At 48.1% G+C, this 23,610-nt stretch overlaps 10 protein-coding genes across 10 annotated transcripts; 5 read left to right on the top strand and 5 right to left on the bottom strand.

Annotated features, from left to right (window-relative positions):
* Positions 1-548: 548 nt before the first annotated feature.
* On the top strand, positions 549-892 carry FMAN_00660 (putative Found in Mitochondrial Proteome; the record flags this gene model as incomplete). The annotated part of the gene is made up of 3 exons (XM_041822822.1): positions 549-629; positions 680-711; positions 769-892. 3 exons carry the CDS (start codon positions 549-551, stop codon positions 890-892), a joined length of 237 nt encoding a protein of 78 aa, XP_041675991.1.
* A 293-nt stretch (positions 893-1,185) lies between these two features.
* On the top strand, positions 1,186-3,546 carry FMAN_00659 (uncharacterized protein; the record flags this gene model as incomplete). Its single annotated transcript, XM_041822711.1, has 2 exons — positions 1,186-2,370; positions 2,464-3,546. The coding sequence occupies 2 exons, from the start codon at positions 1,186-1,188 to the stop codon at positions 3,544-3,546; spliced, it is 2,268 nt and encodes a 755-aa protein (XP_041675990.1).
* Positions 3,547-4,570: 1,024 nt separating this feature from the next.
* On the bottom strand, positions 4,571-4,861 carry FMAN_00658 (uncharacterized protein; the record flags this gene model as incomplete). The annotated part of the gene is made up of 1 exon (XM_041822600.1): positions 4,571-4,861. The coding sequence occupies one exon, from the start codon at positions 4,859-4,861 to the stop codon at positions 4,571-4,573; it is 291 nt and encodes a 96-aa protein (XP_041675989.1).
* A 799-nt stretch (positions 4,862-5,660) lies between these two features.
* FMAN_00657 (putative ribosomal protein S28B) lies at positions 5,661-6,058 on the bottom strand (the record flags this gene model as incomplete). Its single annotated transcript, XM_041822489.1, has 3 exons — positions 5,661-5,722; positions 5,819-5,902; positions 5,998-6,058. 3 exons carry the CDS (start codon positions 6,056-6,058, stop codon positions 5,661-5,663), a joined length of 207 nt encoding a protein of 68 aa, XP_041675988.1.
* A 421-nt stretch (positions 6,059-6,479) lies between these two features.
* Positions 6,480-7,866, bottom strand: FMAN_00656 (uncharacterized protein; the record flags this gene model as incomplete). The annotated part of the gene is made up of 3 exons (XM_041822378.1): positions 6,480-7,655; positions 7,712-7,771; positions 7,828-7,866. 3 exons carry the CDS (start codon positions 7,864-7,866, stop codon positions 6,480-6,482), a joined length of 1,275 nt encoding a protein of 424 aa, XP_041675987.1.
* Positions 7,867-8,546: 680 nt separating this feature from the next.
* On the top strand, positions 8,547-10,259 carry FMAN_00655 (uncharacterized protein; the record flags this gene model as incomplete). The annotated part of the gene is made up of 2 exons (XM_041822267.1): positions 8,547-9,090; positions 9,139-10,259. The coding sequence occupies 2 exons, from the start codon at positions 8,547-8,549 to the stop codon at positions 10,257-10,259; spliced, it is 1,665 nt and encodes a 554-aa protein (XP_041675986.1).
* Positions 10,260-10,549: 290 nt separating this feature from the next.
* FMAN_00654 (putative calcium P-type ATPase NCA-1) lies at positions 10,550-13,721 on the bottom strand (the record flags this gene model as incomplete). The annotated part of the gene is made up of 4 exons (XM_041822156.1): positions 10,550-10,640; positions 10,690-13,316; positions 13,388-13,545; positions 13,604-13,721. The coding sequence occupies 4 exons, from the start codon at positions 13,719-13,721 to the stop codon at positions 10,550-10,552; spliced, it is 2,994 nt and encodes a 997-aa protein (XP_041675985.1).
* A 2,694-nt stretch (positions 13,722-16,415) lies between these two features.
* On the top strand, positions 16,416-19,559 carry FMAN_00653 (uncharacterized protein; the record flags this gene model as incomplete). Its single annotated transcript, XM_041822044.1, has 8 exons — positions 16,416-17,201; positions 17,248-17,574; positions 17,630-17,824; positions 17,875-18,093; positions 18,145-18,379; positions 18,428-18,649; positions 18,705-19,002; positions 19,073-19,559. 8 exons carry the CDS (start codon positions 16,416-16,418, stop codon positions 19,557-19,559), a joined length of 2,769 nt encoding a protein of 922 aa, XP_041675984.1.
* A 1,155-nt stretch (positions 19,560-20,714) lies between these two features.
* Positions 20,715-21,326, top strand: FMAN_00652 (uncharacterized protein; the record flags this gene model as incomplete). The annotated part of the gene is made up of 3 exons (XM_041821933.1): positions 20,715-20,875; positions 21,088-21,211; positions 21,270-21,326. 3 exons carry the CDS (start codon positions 20,715-20,717, stop codon positions 21,324-21,326), a joined length of 342 nt encoding a protein of 113 aa, XP_041675983.1.
* Positions 21,327-22,893: 1,567 nt separating this feature from the next.
* FMAN_00651 (uncharacterized protein) lies at positions 22,894-23,444 on the bottom strand (the record flags this gene model as incomplete). The annotated part of the gene is made up of 3 exons (XM_041821822.1): positions 22,894-22,959; positions 23,017-23,333; positions 23,387-23,444. The coding sequence occupies 3 exons, from the start codon at positions 23,442-23,444 to the stop codon at positions 22,894-22,896; spliced, it is 441 nt and encodes a 146-aa protein (XP_041675982.1).
* Between the last annotated feature and the right edge of the window lie 166 nt (positions 23,445-23,610).

Below are 23,610 nucleotides of genomic sequence, written 5' to 3'. Positions count from 1 at the left end.
GCGCGTGGTCTGAAAGTGGGAGAACTGTAGCCTGAAACGGGTGAGGCCATACTAATATTAGCGGTTTGGTGTAGCTGTAAGTGGTTGGATGTTCAGTGCAAGGCAGATCGGGCGTTGACAGTGGAAGATACTAAGTTAGCGGGTTGGATACAGTGTATGTTGGTAATGGGACCCCTGGTTGTTGGTGGCTATTCCGCCTGTATTCCGCATCTCAGTCAGACACATCAAGATTTGGCTACGTTGGAGGTATAAAGGAAGTCATTAGTTTTGATGATCTTATCTCGATAACTGGCACCTGTAGAACTATCTTCTATCACTGGGTGTTACAGGGATGGACATCGATCTATTTGTCCTTGGGGTCTCACAAGACAATCAACCAGAACCCCAGAGTTACCTGGTGGGTAGACAGCCGTACCTTAGTACCTACCAATAGTCTCCACAATGATACTTCAATATTTCCCCAGCCAAAGATATCTCGACTTTAGTGATTACATCAACACTCGAATTATTCGATCGTGATTAACCCCGGCCAAAACCAATCAATAAATATGGCACGCCTCTCAGGACTCCAAAAAGAGGTCCTAGCACTCTATAGAAACTGTCTAAGAGAGAGTCGAAAGAAGCCACAAGTATGAACGGATTATTCATTCGGGAGCTCTGTGACTGACATCGGACTCAGGCAACTCGCTCACATTTTGAGAGCTTTGCCAGGTGAGCTACTCCCAAACTTCCATTTTAGTTATCAATACTCTAATATCTCACCAATAGACATGAGTTCTCTAGGAACTTGGCTATCGATAAGCGCGACTTTGCCGCCATTGAATTCCTCTTAAGGAAAGGACGACGCCAACTTGAGGTCTACGGCTCACCAGGCATCAAAGATATAAAATAGACGGCATCCAGCGGCTCCTGCCTCTCCCTCCAACGTTCAGTTGGATGTATTCGACTGAAACAATGTGGCAAGAGATGTAAAATTATCACCTTGTATAGTACCTTCCAATACTTGGCCGAGCAAGTTCTCGGAATCATCACAAACCCAACATTACCTCGGCCAAGTTTCCCTCATCCATCACCAGCACAAACTCATTGTATTATCACTCTACCATACCGAAATAACCAAGCCCTCCTTTGTCTCATACAACCAGCTCTTTTAGACTCTTATAGCTCGTGTATTGCAGAATGGTCATGTCAGAATCTAACACTGGCCCTCACAACTCAAACTTGCCCATCACACGGAAACCTCATTCTGTCAGCGATAGCTCAAGGGCTCGTGGGCGTACCATTTTTAGACCACGACGATCTGTACGCGTAAGGTACCAGAGCACGAACCAGCAACATCATGGCCCTCGGTCGAGTTCATCACCACCCGATGCAACTTCACATATAACAAGCCCAATAAAACAGTCTAGTCACGTTCAAGGAGCGAACGATAGCGCCGTGGAAATGCACTACAATTGTGAAACAGACTGGATGGATGATTTCGAGCCTGGTTCCGCCGCCTCTGGACCAGGAAAGCAACACAAAAGTTTCTTTGCTCATGACAGACAGTCAAGACGTGATATACCTTCGAGATCCGAATATCTCTCCAAAGACGACTCGCTACCTTCCAAGGACGCTCGTAGAGATGTCAGTCCCTTACAAATGTCCGAGGTCGGTATCTCAGAGCCCCCGAGAAAAGTGTCTCATTCGACTCTCGAAGGCCAATTATCCGAGATGGAGGCAGACGCGTGCCCTGCACCGTTGCATAGTCATGCTGCAGATGTCTTCAGCAATAACTCTGTCGCCCAAGGTCACCAGAATGTAAATGACGAAATCGTGGAGGCCATCTCGAGAAATATAGCCCAACAACTACAAATGCTATCAATCAAGAACACAACCGTTCGTGGACGAAGTGACACTCAACAGCCACTTTACTGGACCTCGGATAGCCTCGACAACGAGTCGAGAACCCCAAGTCAAAGGGAAGCCCTGAATCGATTCACTCAAGAGCTGCAGAGATATGCTGAGCAGTCAGGTGCAAAAGGCAAGCTACCGATACCTACTCCGACCCCACCGCGTTCTAGCACAAGCCTTCATACGATAGCAGCTCTCCTGCCATTTCGTTCCGAGTTTAAAGCTGCCGGTCTTGCGATTACTTCAAAAGATCAAAAGAAACGTCCCTCCTACCGGCCTCCTGTTGGTAAAAATAGAGCGATGATGAACCAAGCACCCCCGTCTCATGTCGAACAACAGCATATCCTCCAGATGGATGGCAATGCAGGGTGCCCCAGTTCAAGTACAGAAATCCCTTTCCCAGTGTCAAAAAACATGGACGAGTTCAGATATGCAATGGTGGACCAGCCAAAGCCCCATAAGTATCGAAGAAAGAAGGTAAAGGCTGAGCAGAAAGTACCCCAGACTTGCTGCACTTCTTGTCAACTGGGAGATCTGTGTCAATGTAGTAGTGATTGGAATTGTCTGCAGCTTACACAGAAACCAAAACCTTTATATTCAGAATCCCTCAGCGAGAAGGCTTTAACAGGACCTACGGCCAAGCTTCCCAGACCACGAATGCATACATATCCCGAATGGCCCAATGTCACCTCTTTGGAGAGAAGGTCGAACCAGCGGAAGAACCTCGACCAACGGAAGACAAAATCGACTTCCCCAGCTGTACGAAGCACCCTGAAGACGAGACAATCAAATCGAGCTTTTTTCACTGGGCGAGGGACACCTATGATCTGCTCGAGCGTGTCGCTGGAACCGGTAGTCCAGGATAAAGCTGGCACATCCTCAAATAAACACCACCCTCGTGTACAAAAAGACGTTGATGCATACAGAAATTGTAGCCAAGGTAACGAAGAGGAGGGTCCATGCATCAGACCAGTGCAGACCTCGAGAGATATCAAGCAAGCGATATCAGTGCAAACTCGTCCCAGAAGCTGCCATAGCTTAAGTGCTGATGTTCTTGTCCCGCAGCAATCTCATGCCACAAAGAAGTCCAGCAAACGCTTGCCAGAACTCCCTCACCCAGATTCGACATCAACAGCTACAGAACAAAGCTGCAGATTGTCTGTCGAAGATGTCTCACCATCTACACCGAAGAAGGACCTATTTGATAAAGGTAAAGCAAAGGTATCATTGAACAGGGGAACCAAGTATGGAAGCTCTTCCATATCACCAAATCATATTACTGTCTGTTCACGAGGCTTTTCTGGTCGAAAGATTGGACGACCAAACGTACCAAAGCGAACATCATCCATTCGAAGTCTTCGAGCAGCCAATCAAGATTATGACCAAGATGGAGTTCTAGATCGCGATGTGCTAAGGGGCCTCCATATTGCGTCTTCGGCAGCTTGCAATGAGCAGATTGATTCGTTCATCCATGAGAAGACTGGTCTACACATTCGACAATTTCTGGCTGATCTCATGCCGCTTGAGAGTCTGGGCAACGAACCAGTGCGGGAATCGAAGGGGAAAAGGTCGAGGAGAAGGCGGGCAGACATCAGGGAGGTGAAGCGACGAGTGAGGAAATCTCGACAGATGAGAGAACGCGTCATGGTCTGATGCTCGGTGAATGGGGCGTAGCACTTTATTCTTCCAGTTTCAACAATTCCTGTGTCTCTGAATGCAACAGGTACATTGTTACGCTTAGCTTAGATAAGACGGCAAACCCTCACCAAGGTTTGCAGGATTGCGGTGCTTTCCTTCAGTCATATGTTAAGCAATACCGAGTTGTGCTATGAGTAGATAGTCCTAAGGCATCGATTTCAAACATGGTGTGTGTTTGAGTGGCTACAGGGGTTGACGTATGATGCTTCCCCGCTCAACCTCAATTCTTTGTCTCTTTTGAGTTTATGATAAGCACATCAACTCGAGTTGGTGTCGCCACTATAGCCAATTTGATACATCATTAGAACCTCGTTTAATCAAAGACTATGGATTTTTTGCGGTTGTCTCAACATGACATTCAGGCTACGCGAGCCAACTTCACCTTATATATGAACCATGATGACGAACACTTCCTAAGATGTTGGAAGCATCAAACATGCAAAGGTTGTCTTGCAGCTTCACAGTGTGGCTGGTGTCCTTTTGTAGGCCTTCATTTACAAACCACATTGCTTCAAGCTGTACATACTCATCGAATTTACAGACATGGTCATGTGTGCCGAATACTAGCAACATGCCGCTGCTCGCACCAGCCTACAACGAGAACATCTGTCCACACTGGGCTGAACGTTGGGAGTTACGGACAAGACCACTCGGGTGCCAGGTTTCATCAATCACGAGTCTCACTGCCATTGTCACCATTGTGTCGACACTGGTCTTTGTTTTGCTCATGGTCAGTCTTGTGATGGCTATCTGTTGGTTCTGGCAGTATCACAAGAAGCATCCTGGTTGGTGGCGGCTACGGAATCAACGCTGGGCAAGAACATGGTTACGAGCTGGAGAACTTGAGCCCCTACTACCAGGAAGCTGGCCGGGTAATGGAGGTCCTTAGTATAAGATGTGGAGGGGCCAACGGCTGCGAGGTTTAGAAGAGTCACGTTACAGACACCGAGCGATTTTTGCAACTGACACTCGATACCCTTCACCCGGAGCTGACGGGAGGGATGATAGCCACTTCGTCTGCTTCCTGGATCACTGTGTCTGAAGCACCCTCCTCACTAGGCGAGTCTACATAATCAAGGTTGACAGTGACTAGACAGGAATCGAGGATCTTGGCTTTCATGCCAGGATACTTGGACTCGAGCTCGGCGAAGAGCTTATTGAGCGTCATCGTGGCCGGCAAAGCTTCATAGTCCCTACCAGTGAAAGAGCTAGCACTGGCAAAGTAAAGAACGTTGAAATGTCCGGCCGGAGGCTTGGGGACCGAAGGCATTGTGGAAGCGAGGTGCCTATAAAATTCTTTTTGCAATGTTAGCATTGGCAAGAAACACAGTTCAAAAACAAGTGGTGAAGGAGGGTTTGGATCAGAGATCTTGGTGATAAAAAGGTACATCAATGTATGTTTCAGGTAATACATGCTAAAAAAACATCATTCCAACTAGAGTTGCATAAGGATAAATATGTTGACTTACCAATGAATTCGGGAGAGCCTTGAGTTGTGAAAAGAAAATTGTTGGAGGTGGAAGAAGGAAACTTTTGAAGATTTTCTCTGGCCGCCCCGCCTAATTTGAGGTCAGAGAAGTTGCACGTGACGAGATTTCACGATGTGAAGCGAAGTTAGTTATGGAGACAAAGAATGTCAGAAAAAAAAGAGGTATTCATATCTCCAGTTGCCAGGTCAACACTAAACCCCGAGGTCGTTGAGTTCGCATCATAGCACTTGTTGACTGGAGAACTCCCGATGTGATCTTTTCTTGCCTGAACTGAGCTGAGCTTCTCAAGGATCGGAGCTGTTGAAACATAGGGAGAATACCACGGAGAAAACAAGAAATGGATTTCACTTTTCTTCGGATTCCAATACTGCAGAAGAACAACTGTTCTGGGATTTTTTCGTTATGCCAGACCAGATCCGTCCGTGTGACTCCTCTAACAAATGAAACTGGAGTGTCATGCGCAGCTCCAGGTCAATGTCCCAGTCCCAATACAAGGCGCGCACGCCATAGCATTAGCATGCATAGACCATTCGTCGTTGACCGTCTTTCGAGAACCCCATGCTGCCCCAGAATGCACACTTATCGTAGTCGTCGGGCCTCACGCTCGGATTCGAGCAGGCAGAGGATGTCGTCCTCACGGACTGTGGTGGTTGTACGTTAGCATTTGTAATCCTGTATTCCTACTCCGAACCCTCGTTTGTGCGCTGGAGGGGGCGGCTTCGAGAATCAAATCGTACCTGGGCCCTTCACGTTTCGGATGATCGATCGGGTCTGGTCGTCCATGAACTCGACGCGGACCTGAGTGACACCACCACGAGAACCTATCCATCTAGTCAGAAAATCCCCTTTTCATTTCATCGTTTCGATCCTTCTGAAATCTTGTTTCATCGACATCAAGTTTCGGGGAAAGACGCACCGGTTCGGCCGAGAACTCGGGTGACCTTGACGAGCTTGACGGGCTGCTTGGAGGCGTCCATTGTTGCGACCTGAAGAATTGGTGAGCTGGATGAGAATGGAAAGCGCGATGGGTCGAGGAGAAGCCGTACTTTTGGGAGTTTGAGTGGATTGGGCGGTGGTCGCGAACGTGAGCTGGAGGAAGATGGAACTTTTTTTCGTTTACCAAATCAATTAATTTGGTGTGTCAAACTGCAAAAAAGCCCTTAACCCCACGAGCGGATTAAGAGTTGGGCCGATTGTGTTCAGCCACGTGGCGCAGCTTGGGGCGCCACATGCGCGAGATGGCCGCCACATGTATCAAAAGTAAGATATGGATCATGAGATTTGTTTGAAGTGAAAAAGATTACATGTTTTTGGTTATTTGGATATCAACAACTCAGCTGACTCGTTTCCTCAATTATTTGGCTTATTTACTGGGGTATCAGATCAACGCATCGTTATTCATAAGTCTTCCATCCTCTCCTCTAGATCCTTGACCCATTCCTCCATCACTTGCTTATTCTTCTCAATAGACATGCTGCCGTCCTTTACAGCCGCCTCAATCTTCACAAGTCCTTCGTTCCACTGCTTCAGTTCCGTAGCCATCTCTGCTTGCTGTTTCTCAATGCGGGCCAGTGTCTCACTCGCAGTGGCAGCATCGGAATGAATTGCTCTCAGTGAACGAAGTCGATCCAGCAGAGGTGGGAGGATAGGAGTCAAGTTTTCAATCGTAGGGAGGATACCGTACAGAGCATTGATTTTGGCTTCCTGCTCAGTCTCTTCACTCTGAGCTGAAGAGCCATTTCGACCAAGCTCTTCTCTCAGTGATCTGGCCTTCTCCCGAGAGTCATTGAGCTTGTCCTGCTCCTGGGCCAGTGTTCGTACACGCCGACTGATTGCATCCAAATTGGCTGTCGAAGCTTCGGCGAGCGTAGAAATCTGCTTGTTCATAGAGTCCAGAGTAGGCAGAATTGCACGAGGAAGACCATTAGCATCAGACTCTTGCATCAATGAAGCATTGATTCCGAGTCCCCGCTCCAGCATCAACAATCGACGGTCGAAATCAGTTGCCTTGGCTAATGCATGACTTTGTTCATACGTCGGTTCGTACATTAAAGTATAAGTTGCATCCTCTGTTGAAGGTGCCTCGGTCTTCTCCTCAGAATTTGAAGTTACATTAGCCCCTGCAATCCGAATCGAAGTTGGCCGACCGGTGGGTTGCGAGATCTCGTCCAAGACTTGGCTGAGGGAAGTCAGTCTGTCGTCACTGGTGGTGGCGTCAATGTTTTCCTTTGTTTGTGATTCTGCTTTTCGCTTTCCATATTCGTTCTTTGCTTCTTCCACTTCGCGCTTCAGGCGGGCAATTCGGCGTTCCAGACTCTCATCGTCGTCGTCGTCAGAGAGATCGCCAAGCTCCTGAGTACCGTCCTGCAGTATTCTTTGTCTTCGACTGGACACCTTGTACGCCTTGCGCTTCCCGTCGACTCGGTCCGAGAAGTCGACTCCGTTCGCGTCAACGTTGGTGGGAAGAAAGCGAGAACGCGCTTCATCTATTCGCAGCCGGGATCGAGATATACCCGGTGTCTCATCCTCGATATCGTAGAACTCGTCGTCCGAATGGGTTCGAGCAGTGGTTGTCTAGAGATACGTCAATGGCTGTGAACCGACTGTCTGTGTAACACGAAGAAGCTTACAGGGACTGTAGAGTTGTCATCTGTGAGCTCCGGGGTCTCATAGATGTCTGGAGCGGAGTCCTAGGTAAGGTCGTCAGCATCTTTGAGATCTCTTTGTGCCAGAGGTAACAACTCACCAGATCTGGAAGAGCGGCGTATTTCCTATTAAGAGCCATTTCCAGTATCAAGGGAGATTTGAGTAGGAGCAAATTGCTACGTCAACCAGGGCCTCCGGTTACAGAGCTTTATTCTGACATAAACTTGATGTGATATTGTAAGGTGAAGGTGCATCACTTTGTACTTCGCTTCTGACAACAATGGAAATGGCAGTGAAACCAAGCACTGTCCAGTTATATCCCTTTTCGGCTTCCGAAGTGGTTGAAGCACTGACCATTAGCGTAACAATAGCGCTAATGCTTCACTGTTTACTTATCCCCTGGCGGCGTTAGCCCCTGCCTACAAGTCTAGTAACTAGTACCTAGGGATTCAGAGGTGGGCTGCAGGGCGCAGGCGCGTTTAATCAGACGCGCGCTGACTCGCCCTCGCGCGAGTGGGGAATTCCAGCAACATCTCAGTGAACTTACCTGGCCAGTGAAGGAAGGAACAAACACAGTTTGATAAGTTGTTGTTTCGAGGAGGAAGCCACCGTTTCAATTTTGGCTCATACACTCACATTCTTTTGATTTCTTTCTTTCTTTCTTTCTTTGCTTTTATACGTCTCATGGCCATGCTCTAGCTTTTGGAGTTCTTTCCGTTCAGAAGCGTCTGGACGTCAAATCTCTCATCACGGCACATAAGTTCATTTCAAAGCCCTTACATTTCCATCCCGGCTTCTCGCAGGGAGAATCAATCTGCAATGGCTGGCAGAGTGACGGGGTTAAGCAGACACCAAAGACCACCGCCGCTTCTTTCCCAGATTCGTGGCCATGAAAAGCGAAAGCTTGAACAGCAACCTGACGATGTCAACGCTCTGCCCATGTCTTCCGAGGACGAGGCTGAAGACGATATACCCTCCCCTGCCGACTTAAGGCTGAGACCAAGTGGCTCTCAGGCCCAGACGCCAATCGAGCAGTCTGATGATTCCGAACCAGAAACTTCAGCTCGTGGAGATATCAAGCGCACAGCCTTCCGCAACCCGAGTAGCAGTAAAAGTCGTAGGGATTCCACCCGAAAGGTGAACCAGAAGGAAGAAAAGACATCGAAAACAGGAAGCCATGCGGAAACATCTTCCTCGAGCGTGAAACGAAGGAAACTTGGCGGCAGCAAATCCGGGAATGGCTCTCATTTCGAAGACACTTATGGATTCCCCAATGCAGGCAGCAGCAAAGCAAAATATGGGAGCTCACAGCCTCGAGGATCGCAGGCTTCTCGTGGCTCGCAAAGTTCTCAAGTAAAGAAAGGTTCGTCAAACTGGCGACCGTGTCACTTTCTTATTAATCCGTATGTAGGCAAGGCAAAAGTGACAAAGGGCGAGCTTATAAATGAGAAGACCGAAGAAGACGAGCTCTTACATAGCTCTCAGACGGAAGAAAAGCCGACCTTCAAGCCTGTGTCACAAGAATCTTTTAGTAGTCCCACGAAGTCGAGGGTTTCTTTAAGGCCTGCACCCCAGGATGACTTGGGTACCCCCAAACAGAAAGGGAGCATAGAAAGAAAACACACAAGCCGCGGTCTATCTACTACTCCAACAAAAAGCCAGGTAGCTCATACCGCCACCAAACTTTCGCAAGACGGCCCGAGCAGGTCGCGCTCGTCGTCTCAGAATCGAACGGGTGTCTGGAAAATGATCCCCCCTCAGAAGAAACCAGAGGATCGACCCAAGACTCCCGACTATAAACCACCCACGTTCGTTGCGCCAGCCGAGATCGATGGTATGCAGACAAGCATTAGCGATATAGGTAGCATATCATCGCCAGTCTTATCAGATCTAGATGAACTCAGCGACACAGAAACGATCAATGAGGAGCCCCTCGCAGACAAAAACAGTTTGGACGATAGAGTGACGAAATGCCCGTGGTGTGGGGACCTTGTGTCGGAACAGACCCTCAAGGATTATTCGAAGGGGAAGAGACTGAACGTGCAGATGCAAACAAGGTTCTGTGCTAAACACAAGAAAGAAACTGCCATGGACACATGGCGTGAAAGAGGCTATCCTCATGTTGACTGGAGCCATCTTGAAGGGCGACTGGATGACCATCGAGCATACTTGACCAAGATCGTCAATGGTAAACAGTCGTTTTTCCGTGATATTCTAGCAGAGAAAATCGAAACAGGCCAGGCCAGGTCACTCAAGAAGGAGGGTAACCTCAACCCAGGCTACTATGGCCCAAGAGGCTGCAAGCTTATGTGCGATTACCTCGTGGAGGAATTTGGTGAATCGTTGAAAGAGAATGCGACAAAAGATCGTGTCATCGCTGGTCGTGGTTCTGCAGCCTTTATCCAGTCGGTGTTGGTAGCTGAACTTGCTGTACAATTGATCATGGAGGATATGGATGTGTCTGCCTCGGAGGCCAGGGAGATTATGGAGGAGAGCAAGGCTCTTGGTGAGCTGATCCATGAAGAAACATGACATCTGAATGTGAAAATACAGACGGCAAATAGATAAATATACATATATAATACGCCAAGAATAAAAAATGCTCATGCCCCTTGTCCGGTGTTTGCTTGCTTACATGCTTTTTTCTTGGCATACTGAATGGCATGAAAACAGAATTTTGGATTTCGTTATATCGGAGGCCAATGTGGCCGTCTAGGTCTAATCGCAGCTCTCTGAACTGGTCAGAATATGATACATGTAGATTCTAGTCAATGCTGACATTTCGCCAAGTCTTCATCGCCGATCCCTCTATCCACGCCGTTCTATTGTTCCTTCTTTGTCTTGAGAGAAATGTCAGTTGTTGTCTGCATGAAGAACTGTCGCTCAATAGCTTTGAGTATCTCGTCGAGAAGTCTGCATCAAGTTAGTTGGCTGTAAGCAAATAGCAGCAAGTTGAACTTACACGACAGGGGCACTGATGGCAACAACTGCCTTCCATTCCAAAGCGTTTAGGGGCACAATGGAGAACAGGCCTTGAAGGAAGGGAATATAGACGAGAGCAAAATGCAAAGCCATGGACAGAGCAATTGCATAAACGAGCATCATGTTCTTCCAAAGGGGCAGGGTGAGGAGAGATTCGCTAGATGACAGCGCGTTGACGGCGTTGAACATTTCAATCACAACCAGGATAGACAGAGAGACCGTTGAGGCTGCCTTGGCCATATCGTTGGAGAACATGGAGCAGCCGATTTCGGGGAAGTCAGCCGAGCAGTGGTGGAAGCGAGTGAGTTGGCGGAAAGTGATCTGAGGACCCTCCGGGTTATACATGAACCACCAAGCATAGCCAGCAACCGTAGCGAGACCAACATAGGTACCAATGACGAGATACCGGAAGAAGAGCCATCCGCCAATCAGAGCTTCATCCCTCTTGCGAGGACGACGCTTCATGATGTCGTGGTCGGGGGGGTTAAAAGACAGAGCGGTGGCAGGCAGACCATCGGTGACGAGGTTGACCCAAAGAAGTTGAACTGGAACGAGAGCCTCGGGCATACCAAGAGCAGCCGTCAGGAAAATCGAGACGACCTCACCAATGTTGGACGAGATCAGATACCGGATGAATTGCTGAGTATTGTTGTAAATGGAACGACCCTCCTCGATGGCTACCTCGATAGTGGCAAAGTTGCTGTCAGCAAGAACCATGTCAGCAGCTAGCTTGGAGACATCAGTTCCCGAGCCCATCGCAACACCGATATCGGCCTTCTTCAGGGCAGGGGCATCGTTGACACCATCACCAGTCATAGCAACAACCTCACCAAGAGATTGAAGTAGGTCGACCAGTCGAGATTTGTGGCTGGGTTCAACGCGGGAGAACAGAGAGGCACGCTTAGCTGCTTCAAGTTGCTCGCTAGGGGACAACTGGTCAAACTCGCGGCCGGTGTAGCTCTTTCCAGTAAGATCTTCATGCTGACCAAAAACACCAATCTGGCGGCAAATGCTTTCAGCAGTGTTACGATTGTCTCCAGTGATGACGATGACACGGATACCAGCATCCCTGCACTTCTGTACAGCCCCGGGAACCTCCTCTCTGGGAGGATCAAGCATGCAGACGAGGCCAAGGAAAGTCATGTTCTGTTCAAGCTGGGCATATTGTTCGGTAGAAGAAGCAGTGTGCAGAAGAGGGCTCTCAGCCACCTTGTCGATGCTGGCGAGAGCGATGACTCGAAGACCGTTGTTGCCATATCGTACAATCTCGTTCATGAGGCGGTCTGCAATCTTCTTGGTGAGTGCAACCTTCTTGCCATTGGAGCCAACGAGAGTTTGTGTGCAGCGATCGATAACGGATTCGGGAGCGCCCTTGACCAGGAGTTTCTTATCATTACCCTTACCAACCAAGACAGACATGCTCTTGCGATCCCGAGAGAACTCGTACGTAGCTAGGCGAGGCAGTTCCTTCTGGTAAGCTGCACTGGCATAATGAACACAATCTTCAGGGCGGGTATCGGTAGGGGCACAAGGTCCAATCTTCTCAACCAAGACTCGAAGAGCACCCTCAGTTGGTTCACCAATGCTGGAGAAAGTGGCAGATCGAGAATCATAGGCAAGCTGGGCGTCATTGCAAATGGCAGCTACCTGTGTCATTTGGCGGATAGTAGCAGAAGAGTTGGGGAGGTCCTGAACGACAACACCGTTTGATTTGATGGCTCCGCGAGGTGCGAAGGTAGTGCCCTCAACATCGAGCTCGTCTAGACCAGTGCCATCTTCGTTGAGATGCAGAACCTTGCTAACGCTCATCTGGTTGGTGGTCAGAGTACCAGTCTTGTCAGAGCAGATGACGCTGCAGCTCCCAAGGGTCTCAACAGAAGGGAGGCTTCGGACGACAGCGTTCTTAGCAGCCATCTTTCTCGTTCCAAGAGCCAAGCAGGTAGTGATGACAACAGCCAGACCCTCAGGGATCGCAGCAACACCAAGGGAGACGGCAATCTTAAGGTAGTAAATGGCGCCCTTGGTCCAGTTGCCGTGACTAGGATCATTGAAGTTGGGAATGTTGATGAGCCAAACCAGGATGCAAATGACAGTAATAACCTTGGCTAGACTGTCGCCGAAGTCGTTGAGCTTTTGCTTCAGGGGCGTGGGTTCCGAGATCTGGGCAGTAATGCTTTCGTGGATATCTCCGATAGCGGTGTTAGGGCCTGTGAGAACAACAATTGCTCGGGCGCGACCAGTTACAACAGTTGTTCCAGAGAACAACATGTTGGTCTGGTCCTGTAGAACAGCTTTCTCGTCTTCGATAACGGTAGAGGCGCGTTTGCCGACGCTCTCGCTCTCTCCAGTGAGAACTGCCTGGTCGACAGAGAAACTGTTGCTTTCGATAGAGATAACTCGACAATCGGCAGGAATACGATCACCAATAGAGACTGTGACGATGTCGCCGGGGACTAGCTCTTCGGCCTTGACTCGTGAAACATGACCACCATTTCGCACCACATTTGCTTCGTTGGCTGAGTATTCCTGTAAGGCGGCGATGGCCTTCTCGGCGCTGCTCTCCTGGGAGACTCCGACGACACCGTTGAGAATGAGAATGGTGAGAATCTATGGGAGGCATGTCAATGGTTTGCTCAACAAGAGAAACAGACAGGATCGAAGAGCGAGTTTGCACTTACAACAACTGGGTCGACGAAAGCACTCCAGCCTTCTTCATCGTCGAAAAGTGCCAGAACGAATGAGACAGCGGCGGAACCAAGAAGGATAAGAACTAGCTGGTCCTTGAATTGCTCTAGGATAAGCTCCCACAGAGGAGTAGGAGGCTCCTCAGGAATAGCTACCAGAAGTTAGACTGTTGAAAAACATGGTGGGGTTACGGAGCGTATCTGACGTACAGTTGCGCCCATGTTTGTTGCGTAGCTCGGTGACCTGAGAGTCGCTCAAGCCTGTAGCCTCGTTGACGTTGAAGTTGGCGAGGACATCGCCAACTGGTTTCGCGAACGCGCTCTCCATGGTGAAGGCGATGCGCAACGCGAGCGCTCGGAACGACGCTGAATCAAGTTTGTAAACCGAGAAGTTGACAGCGAGACGACTTGCGAAAGAGAGAGAGAAAGTGTCTCGTTAACCCTGAAGCAAGGAAAGGAGGGTAATGTAGATGTGAGAAAGAAAATGACAACACGTGTACTAGAACCTGGATGAAAAAGAAAGTGTAGGAGAGAAAGATAAAAGACACGGAGGCAATAAACTATAGTAATCGCCGGTTTCCAATCCTGTCATGGAACAGTTTACTCCGTACAGTTAGGTAGATTTGTCAAGACTAGAGAGGCAAGGCGATGAAAGGGCCCACGCACGTGGCAACCTCCAACCTTGCGGTATAGGATTTTATTCTGACTAATGGTGGAGTCTGCTGTGAAACCTCCTTCATCGGACTAAGTGATACTAAAACTAGACAGAATCTGAGTCGCGAGACTGTCAACTTTTCTGCTTCCATCTATCGTTGGAAATTCTCAAGTCAAGGCGCTTCTCCATGGTCGAAAAGCTCAACGTGTTCGTTTCCGTCTCGGGCAGTCGGCATGTCTCTCCAGTCTTCTAGCGTGACAGTAGCGCATCCCCACAATCTGGGAGGGCCACTGTAAACCCTCCTGAAAACCAGGCACCAGTCCCCTGAAAACCGATTCAAAGACTGTTCTCCCGCCGTGAAACCCCAGCTCGATTTTACCTTAGTTGGGTCTAGCTCTGTGAGCACCGCCACGATGCCGAGCCAGTTAGCTTACACCTTACATCACGACAAGATACAAGTTGAGTCTTTACTTGCCGAGCATATATGCCAAGTTGTCGATTGCCGAATAAGCCGCTCTCACCAATCGAAGTTGAAGGTAAGTATGGATAAGTCAGAGGGTCGGTGGAGACCACTACATATCTATCCACGAAGATATGTGATACTCGTAAGCTTCTCAGGTCAAACCCATTCCATCCCGGCTCGGTATCGCCGACTGACTCGGGATAGGGCTTGGCTGAGAAAAGTTGGTGGTCATGACAGCCTCTACTGTGCGTGGTGCAACAAGACATCATGCTCGGGTCTGTCTAGGTCTGTGTAGTAGATGGCTTCTGTCAAGGAAACTCTCGGGATGCTTTTTTTTTTTTTTTTTCAAATGAAGCATAAACTACTGTATGGGGATTGCTTAGATACCTAATGACCAGTTTACTACTCTCCAGATATAGATGTTTGGTATAAAACACCAATGTCACCTAATGTGCTTAATCTTGAATATGATATTTTATTTCCGCCAGGTATCGGCCTTAAACATGATGTCAGACACGGTTTCTCCACATCAGACAACCAGGCTACTAAATTTCATTGAAAGTCCCTTAGGGAGCAAGACACCACACTTTGATATAGGGTGTCAAAATGAACTGAGCACAGTGTCCCCTAAGCTTAGGCTAGATTTATCGAAGCATTTTTAATCGCTTATTAGGGTAAAGGTCTTGAGTTTTCTTTCCTCTCCTAGAAAGGAAATCATTCACTTCGGCTGTTACGTGGATACCGCAGTGCGTTATTGGGTTGTGATCCATGACCAACAACTGGCAAATTCCTAAATCATAAACACAATACAACACATATCACCTGCTGTTTAGGAACCTCAATAATAAACACTTAAAAGTAATCCTAAAACAGCCATGTCTCTTTTGCTGACCTCGTGGTAAGAAGTTGAGCTCTTCAGACTTCTCAATCCTACTGTCATGCACTGTCCATCCATCAAGCCACGAACAAAGATTCTTTCAGCCTCCCCAACCTCTTGTATATGAACAAGCCGCGGATCTCTGAGAATGTCGCCGCCACATCAAAAGAACCATGAGATTATTAGACTGATTGCCTCGGCCTTGACCGTCAATGTTATGAGTGTGCAGCCAGCCGTGAACTCATAATATCTCGTGGCTGCAAGTGACGAGGTCGGCTTCAAATAACGTGGGAACCTTTTGGCTTATCATTAATTCAAAGTATATTCTGATCTTGAGGCTTGCGTCGATTGACCTTTTGGTCTCGTTGCATCACAGCTCCTGGACTCGGGCATCAATATTCCCGTCTTCGGTGCTTCCAGCTTGGGCCCTGCACCAATGGCCATGCAGACGCCTCTTTGTATCACCACTTCTCAGCCGTGATACTCTGGCTCATCCTCATCGGCTATACGATCCCACAGCCGAGAATCATGGGTGTTGAATCTCAGTCGAGCCAATGTGGCCAGACAAGACTACCTGACTGGATGGGCAGGATCTTCTTTTTCTCGGTTTGGGGCACATTTCTGGGTGACTTCTACCTGCAGGATTGCTCATCACTCTTGCATGACTTCTCCTGATACGCCATCCAGGAAGGAATGTCCCGAGATACTGCATCTCTCGGTCTGCACCTTCCTGCCTGTGCCATGGATAATACCTTAGGTAAGTATGTAGGTACTCAGGTAAGGCAGGCACTCCCATAGATTGTGACCTCCTGCAAGTTTCCCAGCCTTTCTCTCTGTGAGTTCTGGTGCTGTGAGCTCTACTTTGATGTTTGGTCTATCCCATTCATGACATCTTCCTCCTCCTCATTCATCATCACAGCCATGTTTGGACAACTCGTCTGAAGCCGCTTTTTTTGTGTAGTTGGGTTTTCTTGGAACCAGCACTTTGTTAATTTCTTGAACTTTACCTCGACGTTCTCTTTTCACCATGGCTCTTGTGAACCCTTCAGCCTTGCCCGATGTTTCTCGTAGCATCCCTAGTTCAAGGCATTTCAGTTGGACAACCGGCTTTCCGTTTATATCACGATTTGATTCCCACGACAGCCTCCGCAGATTATATGACCTTCACTTGCCCTCGAGATTGGAAGAACTTCGTCTTGAAGATATCAATACCTTTACAACCTTGAATTGTACCACCCAGCACGCGAGTTCCGAAAGAGCAACTACCACGCGCGCGAGACCTTCTTGTCCGCAGATACAAGTCGAAACTATTCAAGAGGTCCCCTCCAGCGAATCTTTCGCTGAGAATGCCAAGCTTCGGAGGCCCTTCTCAAGGTGGATGAAATCATTGCATCGCCGAGTGAGTCAAAGAGACTACGGAAATGTTTGGTCCCCAGATACTGGATGGGAAAATCTCGAGTGCAGTGGAACTCATCAGCGATCAGTTCGCCGCAGACTCAGTCGCCGGCTCTCGTCTTCTGGGTCTTCGCTGGGTTTCATCGAAGCAGTCCAAAGTGCAAGTATAAGCATTGCTAGTGCCAGTGCCATCTCGCGCTCGCACCGGCATCATCGCCTTTCAAATTGCCGGTCGCGGACTGAGCGAAGCAGTCGAGCTTCTCTGTCTGCCCCGAGGTTTTCCGAGGACAGTATTCCGTTCGAAAAGGTCAGCATTGATATTGCTGCCGTCCAGCGTTCTCTTCGGCGCCGGCAGATTATCGAGGAGCTCATCAGTACAGAGGAGAGCTACATTGGTGACATTCGTTTCCTTATTCATGTGAGCTCAGACCAGCACTACTCTTAAGCCAACTGACAGCAAATAGACCTACATCAACCTCCTCGCTGCTCTCCCAACTTTACCTGAGCGGCTACGCTCGTCTATCAACCATAATCTTGATCAAATCCTTCAACTCCATGAAGAAATAATCGGCGAACTACATAGGGTAATTCCGGACTCTGAGTACAGCCAAGCTGATCATCTTATCGCATCCTCCTCGAAATCAAACAATCCCAAAACTGGACACCGCCGATGGTCAAGTTTAGATATGGTCTCAGGGGATCAAGGCAGCCTCCAGTTGCTAGAAAAGGAGCCTGGTGTATTGTCTGAGCCTCAGGTAGCAGCAGATGCGGCCAAGATTTTCAGTAAGAGGGTAAGCTGCCGTCTTGCAGTTCAATGCCTGAGAGTTGCTAACATTCCGCATTCAGATGCATCGGTTCTTCATATATCAGGAATATGGTGCAAAGTATGAGATGATGATCAAAGACGCCACTTCAGCTCTAGAAAATCTCCCCGAATGGGAGTTACATCAGAAAGGGCTTGAGGCTTTCGCGTTCACCATGGAGCCATCACCATCGTCCGATAGCAGAAAGGCTCTGACCATAGGTGATCTTCTTGTTAAGGTATGCTCCTCTGATCATATATGCTTCACTGTCTAACATGTCAGCGTCAGCCTATTCAAAGAATTTGCAAATACCCCCTTTTGTTTGCAGAGCTACTAAGGTGCACCCCAGTCATCGACTGTCCAAACTCTCACATGGAAGTTGAAACTACACTAATGAGGCTCCGAGAGGCCACAGCTGAGATAAATCGCTCAACTGAGGATGATTTGATGAAAGGCATACTTGAAAAGACCTGGCTATTGCAGGATCGTATCGTGTTTCCAAACAGGGTATTCTTTCACATGTATTTCCTTATTGAATCTTTGCTAACTATATACGAGAGACTCGATGCGCATTCGAAAAATCAGGTTCGTTCGTTTGGTCACATTCAGTTATGTGGAGTCTTGCATGTATGCTGGCAATCGCCGGCCGGCGTTGACGGTCAGTACATGATCTGCTTACTCTATAAAGACGTCCTCTGTCTGGCCTCTGGGGGAAAGTTTGATCCTATCTACACGATTATGGCCTGTATCGATGTACATTGTTCAGCGGTTGAAGATGCTGACAATGGGCGCGGTAAGGTATGCCATATAGAACCGAGACTTGAACTAACATATCTTGTAGGCTTGCAATGCCACCTAGCTCCCTTCTCTTGGAAGCTTGTTTTCGAGAGCGACCATCAACTTTACGAGGTGGTAATGACGGCATGTACGTCAAGAGAGGAGAACGAATGGCGAACCCGGTTGCAGCAACCACTGTGTCTAGAGCCAGTTGGTAGATCTCCTGGTCTGCAAATATTTCTCTCTCTTGACATCCAAAGTCTAGGCACTGTGTTTGGACGGCCTGGTATGCTTGCACTTCCCAACTAATGAAATGGCCAGGTCATACTGAACATCGGTAGGAAGTATCGCGAGGAGTCTGTCGACGCATCAGGCATCTGTGGGAAGCCCGGAGTCATCCCTGTGCCATGTCATTCTCAAGAATACAAGTACCATGAAATCTAGCAGTGGTATTGGCTCTGGAGCTGGCCTCCATCGTTCACAGTCTTTGTTATCAACAAAAGTCAGAACGCCAGTCCTGGTTCCATCTCGTAGTGAAAGAGCGCGGCTGGAGGTGCTTCTCTCAGACGTCTGGAGTCAAGATGTTCTTCCCCTTCCTAGCATGACGAACATTGCACGGAATGAGCAGATGATCAGGAGGTCAGCATCAACCGTGATGAGAAAGTTGTGTATCCAGCATAACGAAGAGGTCGGGAAGCTTGTCACGCAGAACGATCGAGGACCCATCGAGTGAAGACCAGATCCGCCAGACAAGTTTTTCAAGTGATAGTGGTTTTGACATCTTTGACAAGGCTGGTCGTGAGGAGAGCTCACACTCGTACACAAGTAAAGGCTCAGCGCTCCCAGAGACTCGAGAGCTAAGTGAGGAGGATGATCATGTATCGGACATGTCTCCGAGGCTGGAGCTCACTCAGATATCTGAACTCGAACCTCTCAATTTGATTGAGATTATGTCAGACAAGCAGCTGCAAAGCGAGGCAGAAAACACACCCGCTCTACAAGACTGTATGACAAACAGGCTCCAGATCAATTCTCCACAAAATGGTTCTAGAACAGCAACGCACTCTGTTGCGAAGGAGAACCTGTCTCGCTTGGCTAATGCCACCGCCGTGCAGAGCACAGATGTTCTATGGGGGAAAGAGAAAGGCTCAAAAAACGAAAAGAAGTGCACTGGCATTCGCAGATTCTTTCGGTGAGAAACTGTTATGAGAGCACTAGTTGGCTATGAGGCTTGATACATCTCTAGTAAAGCTGTGCTGCATTATCAGTTCAAAGATGATGGGAAACTACATGCTACGTAGGTATGTAGGCATTGGATTTTATTATTAGCATCACTAACACAACCTGATAAGGTAGTTTCAGGTACTGATGTCCTACTAGTCGATCGTTACATTACTTTGATAAGCTTATGTAGTTTAACTCGGTGGTTTCTGAATAGCGCTTTAAGGCTAGGGGATTCTTGCCTAATATTAATTGTTTGGTTTCAAACCATCAGTTTTCTCGAGTTTCATGGGATGTCACAACCATGCCTCAATGAACAATGCATATATCATGAAGTTGGATCCTCGGCATCACCTCATGCATCAAGCAAATTCCCCGTAAAGAGAAACAGGCCAGAACAGCATTCACAGGATCAAGCATTTTATGGTTTGCCAAGGCAATGACAAAGAAGATGATTTGTTACTGACGTGGAAGACGGGAGAACAACATGGGATCCGCTGCAACTTGGCCAATCCCTTACAAGGAAATCGTTGCAGGCTGGCGTGAGGAGCACGCGATCGATTAACATGGCAGCCCATGAGGCACACAAGCTTGGATACTATTCAGGGTACCTTATTCTTTTGCTTCCTCGTGCTCAAAATACGGTGACGTACCCGGTGGATGTAAGCATGCAGGAACGTGTACAGCAGAAGCAAGACGAGCAACTTCGAGCCTGGCAAGCAAACGGGGATTTGCCGCTTCATTGGCTGCGTCGATGTTCACGGCAAGCTATAGTGGAGCCTGTTCCGCCCGAGGGCCTGAAGAGCCCCGCGATGCAGTACGTACCGATCCACTTGCCCGCCTTTGGAAGAGCACAGCTATGACGTATGACGTAGGTAAGGTAGCTTCCAGCCAGCAAGCTAGGTAGGTACATTCGTCACTGCTCCTCACATTGAGCTTCCTTTTAAGCCTCTGGATGCACCACCCTTCCTCGACTCCTTTTCTTTTCTTCTCCTTACCTTCATCTTCATCCTTCGATCAACAGCTAGGTTATCAACAAATCCACCCAGCGACTTCTCACTCTAATCGTTTGACGACTCTTCATCACCAATACAACCACAACCACTTCCCTTACTCAATAAACAATCACAATGGCTCGCGGAGAGACCCAGCAGACCAAGGTCCACTACAAGGGCAGCGACGACTTCATCATCTTCATCGATGATGTTGAGACCTACCAGAAGTGGAAGAGCGACAAGAGCATTCCTCTTGCTCACTTCATTTCTTCCTTCAAGATCTTCCTGACACACAAGTAAGTCAAGCCACCCCCGCTTTGTAACTCCCCTTTTACCTTCAATCTCGTGGCTAGCATGGAAATGGAAGCCCTGCATCATGTACTCTACTGTAGTCTGTGCAGAATTGGCCTGTCAGATATGTAGCACTTGACCATGGCTTCAGCCTCCCTCTGCCAGCCATCACCAAAACAATTCCAGTTCTGTAACACATACGCTAACATTTTAACAGCCAAGGAGTTCAGGGAAGTCTCGATGCTGCTTCAAAGGCCGCTCTTGAGAACGAGTTTGGTACCTCTGTCGACGATGATGTCATCAAGCAGATCCTCGAGAAGGGCGATACTCAGACCGTAGACGTAAGGACCTTGTTGTGAGACATTCCTGCCTAGCCGCGTGACTAACATGGCCGTACAGTTCCCCGAGCGTCAAGGTCCCAAGAACGACAGCAAGGGTCCTATGATCTCCCACTAGAAGAAACAACATTCTACACGACGTACCAGACAGCAGGCGTTTGGGGGATCCGCCATATTCTTTTGGGCATGCAATTGCTAGGAAAGGGCTTATGTTGAATTGGAGTGAACGGTACTATCGGTGAACGACTAAGATTCGTCTGAAATAGTTGATAAAGTTGTCACCAGGCAGTTAGTTGGCTTGAACCACGATCGTGTTGACAGCTGAATGAATCAGCCAGCGTCTGATGCTCTGAGAGATGGGCATTTTATGATAGTGCTTCATGAAATACAACCAGCCTTGGGAATTGCAATGCGTTTATGTCGCGATATAATCTAGACGCACATTGCCCGGAGTTTGGTGATCTTGAAATTAATGTCGACTTGTAGCACTTTGTGATACTTAAGAAAACAGCGGAAATGATTAGTCGCACACTCTTTACTTCACTTTACTCGCTGGGTAATAAGACTTGTAAATTTTGATAGGTCTAAAGATCTAATAAATTATACTAAATTTATATAAGTCTTTTCACCACGTCGGATGAAGTTCATCAGCTTTCTTGCCTGTCCTTGACTACATCGATGCTTGGATCGCAGGTCAATTTAGTAATATCGCACATAATTAAGTTGTTTGCCCTACTGATCACCGAATAAAACCATTCCATTAGCTGTGATTTAAAACGCATCAGGCTACCTTGTTTTATCGTCTCCCACTTGCACTACTTGCTCTAAATTTAACTGGCCTCCAATTCTCTCTGGCATTAACACAGCAATGAAAATGTTACCTTTATGTGTGCATGTATATATATTCATTCATTTGTTCATTCTATAAGCTTGGGCCATACTCCATGTCCATATGCTGTGGTTTTCACATGGGAACCTAAGGTATATGTAGCTGATTTATGATCCAAAAGAACGCTATTAGAAAAGGAGTGTTTCGAAGCATCAGCCAATACCACCACTTGGCAAAATCCACAAACAGATCCGGTTTCGACATATTTAGAGGACTCTTAGTTGTTTCTACTATGTTTTGAATCACGAAGCTGAATTGCCCTTCCGGCTTGGCTCAACAAACTTGCATGTAGGTATCCAAGGAAGCAACAACAGAAACATACATGGAACAGTTGAAGACATTTTGGTAGTATTAGATCTATATTGCGGGTGCTTTGGCTTCAGGGATTGTGGCAGACTCTCACCGGAAGTCCTCAGACCCGTGAAGGCTGCACAACTCGGCCAGTTCCTTGTCTCCTGGTTGCATGACGTTCCTCTGGAGACGGCTGTAAACAGTATAACCCTCTCCAATGGTATCCTCGTCTACCAAGACCTCCACGCTGATCATGCAAATGGAAAATCCAAGAACAAACGCAAACACAATGCTAGAAGTGAAACCTCCTTGGTGCAGGATGAGTCGTACACACGCAGTACTGATTGTCGTATATCATGAAAAATCGCCAAACGCCGCAAAGGGGTATATGTGTAACAGTGTCTCTTTGTAAAATTCGAGGTTAGAGATGGCGTTCTTTTAAGAAGTCAAGCTATAACCCGTTCTGTATTTTTTGGTATTATACATCCATCATAGCAAGCTGCGACTATGCACGCGTAACGCCGCCGCTGCGCCCACGATTAGGAAGAGTCCAGGGTTTTGCGCAGATCATCTAGAAATTCAGTGTTAGTCACAGGTAGATTTCTCAAGGCTTGCAGTTGCCACTAACCTCGCCTTCGCTGTAACCCCAGAAGTATACGACCATGCCGATGAGGTAGTAGATAGCGGCGTTTGTGCCTTGGTAGATAAGAGCAGCACTGAGTGCCGTGAGAGGAAGGATGGCAAGTCGGAATTCTAGCGAGCGGTGGAGAGCTGAGCCGGCCACGAAGTTAAGGGGCCATTCGAGAGCTAGCATGGCAATCCCCAAGAGGAGATTTATTATCTGTAAAGCTGGCACCGGTCTTACTGCACCATCTAGGGTGCGCGTAAGGAAGTCCCAGAAGATCTTAGGCCAAAAGAAACACTCTATGGCAGCCACAATCTGATCTGCAAGGTAGCGTAAGTAAAGAAACGACCGGTTCTAGCCATGGTCAACTTACAAGCTGCGGCGCTCAAGATGATGAGACGGGCCCAGTGATTCTTGATGAGCTTTCCCATGATGAATGAATGTTGATTGTCAAGCCCAGATTAAGTTGCCCTTCGCTCGTTCCCAAAACGTTTCCTTTTCCTTGCGGATAATAACCAGTCTCGTTTTCCCTCGTTGAAGTTGTCGTCTATTCGTATAGTACCCAAACACTGCTGCCAATAGTCCTTTTTCGGTGTG

The sequence above is a fragment of the Fusarium mangiferae genome, assembly GCF_900044065.1.
Source record: "Fusarium mangiferae strain MRC7560 genome assembly, contig: FMAN_scaffold001, whole genome shotgun sequence".
Classification (NCBI taxonomy): domain Eukaryota; kingdom Fungi; phylum Ascomycota; class Sordariomycetes; order Hypocreales; family Nectriaceae; genus Fusarium; species Fusarium mangiferae.
The sequence above is the reverse complement of the archived record's forward strand: the minus strand, read 5'-3'. Positions and strand labels throughout refer to the sequence as shown.